This window comes from Portunus trituberculatus, chromosome 41 (assembly GCF_017591435.1).
Source record: "Portunus trituberculatus isolate SZX2019 chromosome 41, ASM1759143v1, whole genome shotgun sequence".
NCBI lineage: Eukaryota > Metazoa > Arthropoda > Malacostraca > Decapoda > Portunidae > Portunus > Portunus trituberculatus.
The window spans coordinates 13,251,386-13,268,165 of NC_059295.1; the positions used below are offsets into that span (position 1 = coordinate 13,251,386).

General features: G+C 35.9%; 1 protein-coding gene across 4 annotated transcripts in view; it reads left to right on the forward strand.

Moving 5' to 3' along the window:
• Nucleotides 1-3,593, forward strand: part of LOC123516522 (transmembrane protein 42-like) — a 4,334-nt gene extending 741 nt beyond the window's left edge. The window contains exons 2-5 of one of the 4 annotated variants that reach the window (XM_045275944.1): nt 447-645; nt 968-1,114; nt 1,440-1,621; nt 2,370-3,593. In XM_045275944.1, the coding sequence (XP_045131879.1) occupies nt 447-645; nt 968-1,114; nt 1,440-1,586 (493 nt within the window). In that variant the 3' untranslated portion in view covers nt 1,587-1,621; nt 2,370-3,593. Of the gene's footprint in view, nt 1-441; nt 646-967; nt 1,115-1,439 lie in introns of all 4 variants that reach the window. The other 3 variants (XM_045275945.1, XM_045275943.1, XM_045275946.1) reach the window with 3 other exon arrangements.
• The last annotated feature ends 13,187 nt before the right edge of the window (nt 3,594-16,780 follow it).

A 16,780-nucleotide genomic window follows, 5' to 3' on the forward strand; every position in this document is an offset into this window, starting at 1 on the left:
TTTTTTTTTCAAATCAAAACATCGCTCCAGAAATGCTAGGTTAAGTATGATCAAGTCAGGTTAGGTAAGATTAAAGTTTAGTTGGTCAAAGAAACCAAAATATACCAAATTTTACATTTTCTAAAACTTCTAAGACTAAGAAGACAAATAGCCATATTTGATAAAGGAAGGACCTCTTGTAAATTTTTACTATTTCATTGTAATACTAAGTTTTTTTTTTTTTATACCATAAGTTAGTTCACTAACTATATAACATAATCTTCCATATAAATATTTATCAGTAAAGCCTCAGAAAATAATTCAATAATATAAAAAGTTGATTCTTTCTCAATGATTATGTTAATGAAGCACAGTATTAGTTACATTAACAAGAATGCTATTCTCATTACAGAGACTGATGTGACTGTGCATCCTTGTTATTTAATGTTACTTAATCCACAGCACAGCCTAGACTCATGTGGATTAAGGATGAGGGGCCAGATGTATGCAGTTGTTTCCGGACTTTTAGCAGCATTGGCTAGCCTTTGTGGGAAATATGCCATGGCCAGCACAGAGGCACAAGACCTGTGTGAAGCAGCCCTTTTAGCACTGCATGGTGAAAAGGAGATCACAACTGCAAATCAGATCAGTACCATATGTGATCAGGTTAGAATTACATTGATCAAGTGATTCCATTTAGTTACTCTTAATTCATTATAATCACTGTTGAAAATTACTTAAATTGATGGTTATAGAGAAGCACTGTATCTCACATTTTCTTGTTATAATACAGCTTAAGACTGCCAGGAAAACCAGTTATTTGAATGTTTTAAACATTTTAATGTATTAGCTCATGATGTATCTTCAGTACCATTGATATTAGCTCTTGCATGTATCTTTTGTATGGTATTTTGCATTGTGAAACATTTTAAACAGAAGTAATAGGAGTAGCAGATGCAGTTCATTTGGTCTTTCATTATATTTCCAGTACACTTTTGTGTTAAGAGTGGTGTTCTTTGTGCTAATGGTGGCGGTAAATTGTGTCATGTGGACCACATTTACCAAGGCACTTCGCTTCTCCTCCACATCCCTTGAAGCTACCATTACCAACACTGCTGCCAACTTCTTCTTTACAGTAAGAGTTCTCTGTTTTTTCACTGCAGTACTGCTCATTCTTATTTATGGTATTTATTAAATCAAACTATAGTACTATATTTTTCTAGATGTAATTGAAATGTAGTGATTTTTTATGTCATATCTTCTTTTTTGGGCTCTTATATTTTTTTCTTTAAATATATCCTGTTCATGGTTATGCACTGTGTGGCCAAGTAGGAAGAATAGTGCCATTGTATTTCCTCCATATCATTAAAAATTAGGAAAGTCTAAAAGTTACAATAGGTATCATGTCATTGTGAAATGATGGCTATCTCTCCTTTCTTTAATAATTTTTCTCTCCTCAGGCAATCTTGGGACAGGTACTGTTTGGAGAGATAGTTACAATCTTGTGGTGGATGGGCACTGTTTTAATATTGTGTGGCCTACTACTAATGCACCATGCCAGCAATGTTCCTCCCCGCAAGCCTGGAACAAGACCAAAAATCCACTAGATTTCATGCACTGCAGTCCAAACATTAGAGAATAGGTAAGAAAATGATATTGAGGCTCAAGTTGTATGAACTATAATCTATTCATTCCTAGCTTGTAACTGGTTCCTAAAATACTTTGTAATTTCATCACTGATTGGAAGTGTCTCTTATAATCTCATCTCTCATTGATCCATGGCTAGGTAAGCCAGCCTGGCTACAACTTTGTAGAAAGACCATCTTTTCACATTACAGGTTTTACTTTTCATCTCTAATTTCCTTTTTTTTTTTTTTTTTTTTTTTTTTTTTTTTTTGTTCATTATGTACTTTATAATTTCTTGAGCACTGGACACAAAAATGGTGGTAGATTATGAATGTATTGAAGTTTAAGTTAACATAGAATAAAGTAAGATGAAGCCATGGATGGAATTGTAGATGCTTAAATGGCATTCTTGTTCCATGCTGCTTTTTTAATATAGTTATACCACAGTAAATGAAAATTGTGGTTTGTAGTAAAGTCCTCCTGAACACAATGGTGTCACCATGTTTTGGATATGAGAAAGGAAAATGGTAAAATACTTTTGATCTGAAGTTGTTGTGCAAGATAACAATAATTGAATGCTTGCGATTATCCTCATAATGTTGAGCTACTGTTTCAAAAGTAGCTAGGGGTCTAGTTGTCAGCTAGGAAGAAATGGACTATAGTGGCCTAATTGTATATAATCTGTTATTGCATATAAATCTTGCACTATATCCAGTTGCTTACTTATGTGTCTCTCTAATATCTGTAATATTGCAATTATACAGATGCCAAATGGATCAGTCTTGACAGCATTGTGTATAAAATTTGTACAACCTGACCAATGTCTACATCTAGTCCAGGAGCTTCCTATCCCATCTACTAATATGCTTTGAGCCACACTATTAATGATATGTAGTGGAGGACTAGTGTACAATTTTACTACTTTTGATTAAGGAAAAAGAGATAACATAGGGCTGTATTGATTCCATTGTTTGCAAAGCATTGAAAGATATTCTTATAATTAGATTGCTTTATTTTTGTATGTATAGTATGTATGACCTAGCCATTGTTTCAGTGCTACTGGTATGCAGGTGACCTTCACTGCTTGGAAAGTTAACCTTATTCTATTTTAAGCACTATGCTTGAAAGTTGCCCACTTACATTGTTGTCATAGGTTTAGCAGATAGTGCAATATATGGTTACATAAGGTCACATCTGCTCAAGTAATGGGTAGTCAACAACCAATGCAATGAGTGTGAATGAGCAAAATTAAAATAGGTTAGATTGCATTTAAATCTAATTGTGAGAAACACTATTACTCAATTCATTAAGTTCAGTGTGTCATTCTTGTGTTTAAAAGTTACAGAATACAGCAAGTGTAATTTTAATAAAAGCAAACTGCTATCATCTGCATTCATGTTAACAGAGAAAGGAATAAGTGGTTTTAATAATTATTGGAAGGAATTTTAAGTAATTTCTGTGATTCCTATAATTGTGGTCTTTTAATGTTGGGTGTGCTATGAATCTTATGATCAAAAGTGAAACTGCCTTTATACAGGTCAAAGAGTATGATAATATAACCTCATTGTGAGATTTCTGTCCCAGTCAGTTGGCCAAAGTCAGATTATACTCAGCAGCATCATCTGTTGGCATTATTTACTTGAATGGTATCTCTTGACCTTTCTTTGGTCTTCTTGAAGGTGGTTTGTGCTATATTACTCTAAGGAAACAGAGCATGTTGATTCTCCTTTTTTACTTGTCTTATACAACATTGCAAGATTTCAAACTTTGATTTTTGTTTGCATGGATGATGTCATTCCTGTATGGAGCTCCAAGTAACAAATTTCTATTGTGAGAGCAGGCATTACAACAAGGAATAATATTTCCTCAAAAATGTGCTCCACTTGATCAGAGATTTGACTTTGGTGTTAATATGTATAATGAAATGATGAGAGAGATAAGTAACAAGTTTGTTTATGAAACAAATGATAAATGATTTTATATACTTATATGGATATTTTTATTCCAATTACTATTTATTTTCGAAAGGAGTATATTATTTGAAAATACGTTATCTTATATGTATGGTAATGCTTTTAACTCCTTTTAAGGCTTGATGTCTTTGAAATAACACATTTATTTAGTAAAGTGAAGTATATAGGTATATTTAGAAATGAACACATTTGTATATACGCTTAAACGATATGGTGCAGTCTCAATTGTTTAGCCTTTTTCTTCCGGTACACTGCATATTTTTAATGATTTCTCTTAGAAAAAAGTATATTTGTTTAAGTATATAATGATACTGTATCTTGAGCATGGCCATGATAGTCCCTAGTCATTTACTCAGTGGCAAGTGTCAGGCAAGATGCATCACTTCCTCTTGCTGACTGCTGTATTCAGTGACCACTGTGCAAAGCAAACTGAATAAAAAATTAAGAGGGAAAATGCTATGCCCCAGTATACCAATCCATTGTAACACTTTGCATCATTCAACAGCATGATGTTGGATGTTATCTCTTCTATCAGATTGCTTCCTCCCTTCCTTATTGAATGATTTGGTAAGAGTAAATTTACTGTGCTACAAAAAGGGGTTACTGAAATAATCTTCCAGCTGAAGAATCTGCATACAAGATACAGCATCAGTTATAATAGCATGATACTACAACAGGGAATTAAATGTCAGTAAAATTGGAAGGGAGGTTCACTACTTGGGGTGAGAAATATACCTCTGTGCCATGTTGCCATTTCCACAATACTATACGGTAAGCCCCCGCACTTGGCGAATTAATTAGTCTGGTGAAACTACTACCAAATGTGAATTTCGCCAAGCACGAGTTCTTTATACCATTTAAATTGCTTAAAAAATGCCTCAATCAGTCTTTGGTCATTGCCAAAGTCCCTCTTTTGACCCTTAAAATACCATCTTTCGAGCTAAAATAAAATCTTTTCCCTTCACATATTAAAACACATGTACAAAACAGACCAATAAACAATAAATAAAGCTAATAAGGCATGATATAAAGGCTATAACTCCCGTTTTTCCACCCGTTTCCCATGCGCACCTTCTTCCTTGCTGTCACCACCATTGTCCTTAGCCGCACCGGTACTACCTGTTGCACTGGTAGAGGCCATGTTGGCGGTAAATCACCAGAATTCGTTCCCATGCTAGCAGAACAGAGGGTAGCACAAACAAAATGGCTGAAAGGGACTCTCACATTGCGTTCTGATAGGTTTATAGAGAGCTCTGATGTCACCGGGGAGCTGTGTGGTTCGCCGCGCAGCCATCAGGGGACTGCCAAGTTTGAATTCAAATCGCCAAGCGTACACTCGGTGGTCTGTGGCCACTCTAATGCCAAAAGTGAATTTCGCCAAGGTGAGATTCGCCAAGTGCGGGGGCTTACTGTACTTTTTTTTTTTTTTTTTTTTTTTTTAATCTATTACCTGTAGTACAGTAACTGTTTTTATATATTATGTTTTGTATTGTAATACACTACTGAATGCAATGCTCTTCATTTGGTTTTTTTATTCATTTATTTTATTTTTTTTTTCTTATTTGGTAGGTGGGCTAAATTTAAGATTTTTCACTCGTCTGGGATGTCCAGAGCTAATGTGGACAAATCACGATATTATGACTGACATTGTTAACTCTCAGGTTCAAAGGATGGTGAATTAGTGATGGATGACCTGCAGTCTATCTGTCAACATTTCAGTTGTGTTATGAGTGCATGAACCACTGTGATTCTCCATCAGTCATACTATCATGTCAGGGACCATTGTTTCTTAGAAAAAGCTGCATGTAGTGCATATAATTATATCCCAAACCAAAAGTATGGTCAGATCAATATTTTTTGGTAATGTTAATCAGTGTATGATGAATGTGTTTCTAGTTTAAGGGTGGGATTGATCATTATATGCTCAGCCTACCATGGACTTAGCAGACACTTGGGAAGGGTGATAAGATGACTAGATGTCACATTCAACCCTGTACTTCAGGTTAGGAGTGTGTACTTGCAATAGTTTGAGACTATAGGATCTGATAGGATTGCTACAATATGTGTTAACAACTATACCTACATTGTTAAAAACTGTACACAGTACATTTATATAATAGATGCTGCTTTGTTTTATCATTTGAATTCTCTTTTGAATTAATGTACACACACACACACACACACACACACACACACACACACACACACACACACACACACACACACACACACACACACACACACACACACACACACCTCATAGTGTAGTGGTTAGCATGCTTGACTCACAATTGAGAGGGCCAGGTTCGAGTCCCGGTGCCGCGAGGCAAATGGGCAAGCCCATTAATGTGTAGCCCCTGTTCACCTAGCAGTAAATAGGTACGGGATGTAACTCGAGGGGTTGTGGCCTCGCTTTCCCGGTGTGTGGAGTGTGTTGTGGTTTCAGTCCTACCCGAAGATTGGTCTTTGAGCTCTGAGCTCGCTCCGTAATGGAGATGAGTGGCTGGGTGACCAGCAGGCGACTGTGGTGAATTACACACACACACACACACACACACACACACACACACACACACACACACACACACACACACACACACACACACACACACACATATATACAGTGGTACCTTGGTATATTTATATCCTTAATTAAATCAATACCTTTGGATTTATACCAAGCAGGACATACCAAAGTTTTCCCATAAGAAATGCAGGTTAAATGATTAATTGATTCCTCAGTGAACAAAAAGGAGGCAATCATAATTCATAGTAAAAACATCCTATTTAATTGCAGTAACAAAACAGTAGTGTCCTTGTCATGAAGGTGAGGTGAAGAATGCTAATGCAGCTGTTGAGATATCAACAACACACTTGGTGCATCACTGAACTGGGGCTGCATTTTCAATCTAAACATTTCTTACATCATATTATGGAGGCCTTACATTTGTATATATTTAAGATGCAGGGTAATTTTTTAAAGTTATTTTTTATGAAAAAAAGGTGCATCTTACATGTTGCTGAATATGATAAATACAATAACAATTAGATGAAGGAAATGAATATTTATCATCACTTTATTATGCTGAAAAGTCAAGGTTGTGGGCAATTTTGACTGTCTCAAGAGGATTAATCACGAGTAGTGCATGGTGTTAGGACTCATTTAGACCCATACAAGTTCTAGTATGTGAGTTGTATTCTAAACAAAGGTTGTATTATACCAAGCAAGTTTTTTCACATACAAACAGGACATACACTAAGTTGGACTTATGCCAAGGTACCACTGTATATATTGTAAGGCCATTAAGTTAAGGCTTGGCCTTATCAGAACATTTTGATTGTTATTTATTTTTTGTTCAAAAATAGAGTGTGGGGTATAAAACTGAATTGTAGGTTAGTACTGTGTAATACAATTGGACATTGTCAAAATACTAAGATATACATTATGAAACATAGCAACCCTAGTGCAGTATACTTTATATTGCATGTAATATATACATACCTGGATATGTAATATGTATTAAATAATTTTTTTGCTAGATCAGTACTTATTGTACATTGTCCTCTATTGTGTCTTAATGCAGTATGTGGATCTCAAAGTTGCATTACTGTATGTGTTTTCTCATTCTTGTGAAGCATGAAGCATATCAAAACAGATAAACTAAGCTGTTAAAGAAAAATATATATATAATGTCACACCAAAGACAGATTGAAATTACAGAGGAATTCTTGTTATGCATTTTTCAAAATGTAAAAACAACTAAGATTAGATTTTCAATATGAGAATGCACACACTATAGATGAGCATAGACTGGAAAATTCTACATGGGGCATGGTGAAAGATGATATGGCTAGGAGCATAGAAGTATTTGAGCAGAACACTTAACAATAAAAAGAAAGTGGTGCATATTGTGACCTTTGTCCGATCAGTCAACATGTATGTTGACCAATAAATCAAACTGACCAGAATGTAATGTTCTCTGCTAGATGCTTAGTAACTGGGATACTATTGCAGCAAAAAATAGAAAACTCATATATAATTCTATCATTTGTGACAGGAACTTGAATCTGTATTGCCTTACTTCATCAGCTGAAATACCAGAATTTATGCTGATGTTTCAGCTTTCTTATATTCATTCAGCATCTTTTTAAACTTCCTAGTGTGTTGCTACCAGTTTGAAGATATGAGGATTGATTGATCATTCCTCTTCTCATAAATTTTTAACTAATGTTGTTAGGTATTCATTGCAATTTAAGATTTTTCATATTGTATTTTGTAACTGATGTCTTAAATGATTTTTACTTCAAAATTGCCCGACTGTAGCATTGTATATGAAATTAGATACTATATGTAAAGTATATTTTTATTACCTTTTTAATGTAGAAATCATGTCACATAAAGATGTAGAATCTAATGATTATTATAGAGATGTTTTTGTACAAATAGATCATGCACCTCCAGGTAATGTAATTATATTTTATGAGTTTTATTTAATATAATGTATATCTATATTGAGTTCCAGTAATGTGAAATCCATACATTTTTTTTTTCACCTCATGTTAGAAATTTACTATTTCTATTGTATTTTCAGTCTGGTTTGCATGCTGATCATAACACTCTTCCTTAAAATATATGTATATTAATTGAACATTTTTGTAATTTTCCTGTTGACTACAAACTGCAGATATTAACAGTAGTACAACTGTTCCCAGTAGGAGCAGTTTGAATGACATGTAAAGAATTATCATGATCATGATCATGTTGTTCTGCATGAGATAGGTATGATCATGGACAGTCTACTCCAATGTGTGACTAGTCACCTGTTGCACTCAAGAAATATGGGAAGAAGTGTGATTTGTCCACTCAGGTGCTGTTTTATTCACATTCATCATTCATGTTGCAAAGATGAGTAATTTAAATATAATTCTAAATGGAACAATTATTTGTCCTTAATTTGCTTTCATGAGAATCATAAGACACTCAGTGATAATACTGTACATAGCATAACATAATGTAACCTGACAGAACCTAATGTAACATAACACATTAACGGAACTGGACATACATTTACTCAATCTAATTTAACTGAACTTAATAAGTAAACCTAATGTAACTTGGGTGAATGTAACCTACCCTAGGTGCATCTGAAATTTATATGATACATGATACATAGATGAGTTAAAATTGAGAGAAATGCAGTATACATGTGAAATATATGGGATAGAATGATAGATTAGGGAGATTAATTAAATCTATTTTGGTACCTTTATATGAGTTTGTTAATATGTGCATCGTTGTGTGGAAATAGATAAGTAAGTGAATATATAAGAAGGTACCTAGTTTAATAGATAGTTGATAGGTAGATAGAAAGATACAGATTCATCGATAGATAATTGATAGGTAAGAAGATAGATATGCATGAATATGTATATATTCTAGCATTAATTCTCTCTCTCTCTCTCTCTCTCTCTCTCTCTCTCTCTCTCTATATATATATATATATATATATATATATATATATATATATATATATATATATATATATATATATATATATATATATATATATATAAAAGCGGTGAAAATAGAGAAAGAAAGAAATATCATAGTCTGCCTTTTAAATACTATCTTGTTTTCTATTTTTTTCGCGGGAGATGCAAAGCAATTTAATATTTTTATTTTAGCAAATAACCATAGCTGGAAGCGATAATGAAAAAAAAAAAAAAACCACGATAACCAACAAATCGATATCTAAAGTTTGTTTGTGAATAGTTTCTCATTAATAATAGATTCAATAATTAAAGACGGGTTCACATGTGCCAATATATGCAATTGAAATTGCAAGTCGCTAGAAATATCGACAGAGCCCCTCAAGTTGAAACACGTTCACACCTAGCGACCGGGAAGTATCGGCTAGTTGGTGGGGAGTGAACGTCAACAAACAGCTGCTTAACAAAATGCCTTCCTTCAGTGACGATCAAATTTAATTAATCACATGTACTCAATCCCCACTTCCAACAACACCCTGCATAGAGGAAAACAGTTTTTGGAGAGTGGCAGCTATCTCATCGAACGTCGATTTGCGTAAACATTTTTTGCTTTATGATTCATTTGTGCTCTTTTTCCCTCACAAAATAATCCAACATCTTCTCTACATCCTGCATGGACACCACCTTTTCAAACCTTTCTCCGTGACGTCACAACGTAAACAAAGTCGGTAAGCACCAATATTCAGTCGGAAACTCTACCAACTTGCAATTTCAATTGCATATTGAAACGTGTGATTCCGCTTTAATATAACCATTTATACCAGACACTACCATCACAGACACCGTGACACGCCTACAGCGAGAGAGGGTGCTATTTTTTTTTTTTTTTTTTTTATAGTTAACTTGGTGGTGGTGGCTATGGCGGTGTTGGTGGTGGCTCCGTGGCGGACATAATAGTGTTTGGTGTTACTGTTCAGCTTTGCCACATGTACACTCAATACACCGAGGCATACTTAAAAACACTATAAAAACACACAGAAGCAACCCATAAACACCCAAATACACAGACAGACAGATAAATACACGTGAGGAATGTTGCAATGTTCCCGATAACTTATAACAACACTGAGTAAAGGCCAATTTGCCAATTTGCGACTGAAATTACAAGTCGCTAGATGTTTTGACTGAATCCTTCCAGTCGGAAAACGTCACACATAGCGACTGGAAAGTATCGATCTTGTGTGCGCCTTGGCGGGAAGTGAATGTAAACAAACAGCTATACCTGTCAATATGTCTTCCAGTGACGCTGCTAAAGCGGTGCTTGTTGCTCTTCTTTTGGCGTACCGGAAGAGTCAACAGAGAAGAAAATGTCTGTGGATACGTCTCTGCCTAAATAGAACGAAAGAAAGGAGTGTCTGCCACACACTAATCTGAAGAAGACTATGCACAATTGCGACTAAGTTAAATCCTGACAAGTCTTCAATCCTCACCAACAGCACCCTGCATTGAGGGAAACACTTCTTGGAGAGTGACAGCTATTTTGTCGAGCGACGATTTGCGCAAGCTTTTTTTTTTTTTTTTTTTTTTACTGTGTAATTAATTTCTGGGGTTCCAAATACGTTCTATTTCCCTCACCAACTCTAACATCTTCTCTACACCTGGAGACCACATTTTCAAAGCTTATTCCATGACGTCACAAAGTAAATAAAGTCGTAAATGGACCGAACAAGGCCAACATGTTGGTCTTCTTTTGCGACTGGTTTATCCAGTCGCTAGGCACCTATATTCAGTGTCAAACTCTACCGACTTGCAATTTATGTCGCAAATTGGTACGTGTGAACTTGCCTTAAGCGGCAGAGACAAGGGTGAATCAGCAGTGCAAGCCAAGTCAACATTACGACACCTTCCCCACAACCCTTCACAGTGACTATACATATATTAATTTATTTAAGACATCTTTAAGGCTATTCACTTATTCTTCCGTTTTATTTTTTTTCATTTTTCATCTGAGTGTGGAAGCCGTTCAAAGTTTACTCAGATATTGAAAATAAGATAGCCTTTAAGTACAATAACTAATTAATTCTACCAGTCACAAAATAAGCGGTTCAGAAAGCTGAAGTCTCACTAAAGACTGTACTCTATTTATTTTCAATCGTTAGAGGCACAATAGACCCTCATGCAAGTCCATAGGCGGTCTGGCGGAGGCGCCCCTTTCTTAACTGCTTTGGTGGCTCGATAAACTACAGCCAGTGTCCCGAAGCACTCTTGATATATTATTGACTCTCTTGTGACTTTTACACGAATATATTTTTCAAAATACAAATACATGTGAAAATTAGACATCTAAGTATTTACAGTAATAATAATGATAATAAAAACATCATGACAGCAATGCATGGTGTGCTTGACTTGTAATCAGTGATCCACCCTGTCGCCTCGGGTTAGCCACACAGCGTTGATCCTCAAGGTTGATCCATTCCCTGACATGCTCCACCTATGGAAAAAAAAAAAAATGGATCTAGGTCCTACGCAGGAGCCAGAGAAGGAGCTTGTGCCTCTAGCAATCATAAAATAGAGTATGCTAAAATACTATCTAGGGCTCTTACGTACTATTGTTTTGTGAGATTTCCTTACAATACCGAAAAAAATTCCTTAAATAATAAAAAAAAGGAAAAAAAAAGAAAAAAAATCAAATCTGCAAATAAAGAATTTAAAAGGATTTAGCTTATTCTTTGCTCAGTGCTCAAACTCGTTAATAAAAAGATGTATGGACTATGGGGCCGATATCGCAACCAAAGTAATCATGGTTACGTATCAGCAGACCTCCATCAGCTACAGTTACAGCAATTTGCAACCAAACTACTCAACAACCGAAGATACCGTCACTTCCTCACGAAACGCCCTACCGTCACAACGAGCAGTCCTGAGTCCACCACCTCAACAAGCTTTTCCCCTTAACTTAACATATCTCCCATCACTGACCCTTACTGCAAAAGCACCATTCCTACTATATTGTCAAATCTATCAATTTATGATCAACTTTGTTACATATGCATTAAGATTCATGCTTTCATTTGAACCCCTTCAGTACTGAAACGTATTTTTATCTTGAGTTTAGGGTACAATCTTAAGATCTTATTGACATTAGGAAAGGTCTATGGAGCTCAGAAGATTAATGGCCAGTCTTCACTATTTCAACCCACACATGATTTTCTGAAGCTGCATGGAGTCGCCAAATAGTAAGCAAAATGAACATAAAAACGTGTCCTGGTACTGAAGGGGTTAAGTACAAAGTCCCTAAAGATTTGATTAATTCTTCCTAGCTTCATAATAACAAGGCTTTTAATGACCTTTATCAAACGTAATTTTCAACTTAGCTGCTGGACTTGCGACGTTTGGAGCTTTGCAGACACTCTAGAACTATTTGTTCCTTCAATGTGTATTTTCAACCTTTCAGCTGCCTTTTGCATTAATAAACCGTTAACTGTAATAGTCATCATACCACTGCACATACCACTATTGCCACACCACACCACCACTTTCATCACACACCAAGACATACCATACAACACCGCATCAGGCCATAAGCACTACCACAACACACCAAACATACCACACAACACCACACTAGACCACCACCATCACTGCCACACCACAGCACCACTACCATCACGTTACAGCACATAATGTGCATAACTTTAAAAAAAATGAGATAAATGGAGATATGGAGACAGGACACTATGATCCCCGTACAATGCAATGAGATAAATACAACTAGGTAAACACATCATAACCATCACACACCATACAACACCACAACACACCACACCACCACCTTCACCGCCACACCGCACCATCACTACCATCACACACCACAGCACACAACACCACCACGGCCACACCACACTACTAATACCATCACACACCATACCACACCACAGCACACCACACCACACCGCCACTACTGTCACACACCACACCACCACTACCATCACACACCATACCACACGTAGTACCACAGCACATCACACCACCACCGCCATCACAGATCATAACATACCACACAACATCACATAAGACCATTACACCCGGTATGCTGGGCACCGGATGCTTCCCGTGACCAGATGGAAATGGTTTTTAAACATATGCTATTTTTTTTTTTAGGTTTTCCATGTATTTCTAGGTGTTTTCAGAACTCAGGGTGTAGGGGCAGGTACAGGAGAAGGTGGAAGGGAGAGATAGCCTGTGAGAGTGAGCGCGAGGGAAGTGGAGAACTCACCAAACATGCAAAAAAAAAAAAAAATAAAAATAAATAAATAAATAAAATAAAATAAAAATAAATAAATAAAAAAATAAACAATAAAAACTAAAAATAAAAAATCTTGGCGTGAGCATACGAATATTTTTCTTTTATTACTGGGGTCAGCATTGTTTTAATATTTTATTTGTTATTAGTAAAGTAAAGCAAGTTTCAAGCTGCATTAGAATTCAGTCTAAGTGTGAATAACAAATAACATTAAACATAATATATATATATATATATATATATATATATATATATATATATATATATATATATATATATATATATATATATAATTAGGATGCCTAAGATTGGTTTGGTGCTCGACGTAACACTTAAAAGATATGAAAAAAAGACGATCCAAATAATAATATTCCAGAAAATTTAGTCTAACTATTCGTATTTTCAATTAAGTTTTTTCTAACAGCACCATGATGTAGTGTGGCTGTACTTTCCTTCTAGATATAATGAAGTGTTTGTGGTGCCGTTAGTCTTAAATACAAACGGTTCGTTGGACCGTAACGTTATCATATTTTAGCTATTAGTTGAAGTATTTACTGTGTCTAAAAATGTAGTGCATTCCAGTCTGGGCGCCTTTTTTCTTCACGTGACTTTTAGAATGAATTATGTATACATAAACATTAAACACTGGGTCGCGAGCACCTCAGCCGTGCCTTCCCCCCAAGGTCAGTCCACCAATGTTTGCCTGCACGCCCTAATGTTTCCAGAACCAGAGAGCGAAGCAAAGCCAGAGTCAACCACCAAAATAGATAAATAGCCCATTATTGTGTTAGATAAGGCAATGGTTATGTATACCCCTGCTCAGACCGCCCTGCGCCCACCATCACCTGGAGTCCTGGACCAAAACACCCCACCCAACCAACCTCCTAGCCCATTCCCAGAGTCAACTCGTCAACATTTCCTTCAATACTCATTGTTTTCTGCTGTTGTCCGCATGAAATGCATTAATGTAGTGATAGGAGGAAGACATGAGGATTGGAAGTGTGTGATGGAGTGTACAGTAGTAGTAGTAGTAGTAGTAGTAGTAGTGGTGGTGGTAGTAGTAGTAGTAGTAGTAGTAGTAGTAGTAGTAGTAGTAGTAGTAGTAGTAGTAGTAGTAGTAGTAGTAGTAGTAGTAGTAGTAGTAGTAGTAGTAGTAGTAGTAGTAGTAGTAGTAGTAGCAGCAGCAGCAGCAGCAGCAGCAGCAGCAGCAGCAGCAGCAGCAGCAGCAGCAGTAGTAGTAGTAGTAGTAGTAGTAGTAGTAGTAGTAGTAGAAATAGTAGCAGCAGCAATAGCAACAGCAGCAAGTGTCATTATCATTAGTGTGTGTGTGTGCAACTTACCACCACAGTCGCCTGCTGGTCACCCAGCCAGTCTTCCCCATTACGGAAAGAGCTCATAACTCATAGACCGATCTTCGGATAGGACTGAGACCACAACACACTCCACACACCGGGAAAGCGAGGCCACAACCCCTCGAGTTACTACATCCCGCACCTATTTACTGCTAGGTGGACAGGGGCTACACATTAAGAGGCTTGCCCATTTGCCTCGCCGCTTCTCGGGACTCGAACCCGGATCCTCTCGATTGTGAGTCGAGTGTGCTAACCACTACACTGCGCGGTGTGGGTGTGTGTGTGAGTGTGTGCGCGTCCGCGCGGGCGCGAGCGTGCATGGTGTCCTGTATGGGGAGAGCTACTCAACTTAGGATTTTCCTCTCTCTTGTTAACATGTCACCGAAACCATAGAAAGAAAAAAAAAAAAAAAAAAAAGCTTGAAATTAAAACCTGCCTCACTGTTAAAGAGCCACCCTGAAACGCTATGCTCTCTCACCATGATACTAAGTTTACAAGGCCACAGAGAAGACCAGCCGGTTCCCAAGAGTATTTCTCCTGTTAACAATGTAGAAATGTTGTTAATCTGTTACTAGAAACTTAAAAACAACCTTAAAAACGTTCTGCTCTCTCACCAAGATACTGTTTCCAAGGCCACAGAGATGACTAGCTGGGTTCCAAAGTGTTTCTCTTCTTAATAAAGCAGAAATGTTATTAATCTGTCACTAGAATCTTAAAAAAACATCTTTGAAAATCCTTACAACTTCAACTATACTCTATTGACGAACGTTATAAACGCACAATTCCTCACTTCGTTTTTTTTTTTTTTATTTATCTATCTTTTTTTAAGGTGTGACATTGACAATGTTCTGACTGGAGGTCCTTCATTTCTTCACCCAAATCTCTCTCTCTCTCTCTCTCTCTCTCTCTCTCTCTCTCTAATCGGCAGAGCTAGCCAGAAAATCAACGATTTCTCAGATATGTTTAGGGAAGGACTAACTATAGCAAACATGACCATATGGTGATTTGGCAGCATGAAATTACCTGATGTATGGGCATGTGGGTTGGTTAAGTACATCACAGTGCACAGCCTGAGATTATTAACCCCTTCAATACCTTGAGATTTGTGTACGATTAGACCATTTCATTGGCATTAGGAAGTCTATGAAGGTCAAAATAATAATGGCGAGTTTTCACTATTGTAATCCCCCACATTAGTTTCTGAAGCTGTACAAAACCACCAGATAGTAAGTAGAATGAATATGGAAACGCGTCATGGTACTCAAGGGGCTAATATTGGATGTACGTGAGATGGGGTTAGTGAAGTGAGATGAGTGTGTATACATATATATATATATATATATATATATATATATATATATATATATATATATATATATATATATATATATATATATATATATATATATATATCCTCTTCCTTTTTCCTTAAGCAAATGTATAATTTCCATAGATTTTCCACACAGTTTGTACAAAATTTTCTCAGAAAAGTAATCTATTTAAACTTTTCCTCAGATGACAATGAATTTCCTTAATTGAGGAAATTTCCTAAAAAGTTCAGAGGCCCGATACTATCGTACAATTAAAAAAATAATTATATAATAAAAGTAACAAATTATTCTTACAGAGTTAGGGATTTTAAAAATACAAAGAGATGTACGTAGGTATGTACTAAAAATAGCTTACCTCCACTGGTGAGCAAAGGAAGAATACAAAATTGCACTGACTTAACATCAACATTGGTGTCTTTGCCATGGCACTGAAACATTCTTTTGATGGAATGTATGGAGCTACATTATACATACATATATATATATATATATATATATATATATATATATATATATATATATATATATATATATATATATATATATATATATATATATATATATATATATATATATATATATATATATATATAACATTGAAAAAGGAGGAAACAAATAATGATAATAGTGAATTCTTCATTTTTCACAATAGAAACAAATTCAAACAATAATCAGAAGCCCAGAGAGATATAACACAGAGCAAATTCCTGCAGCGTTCGTGCG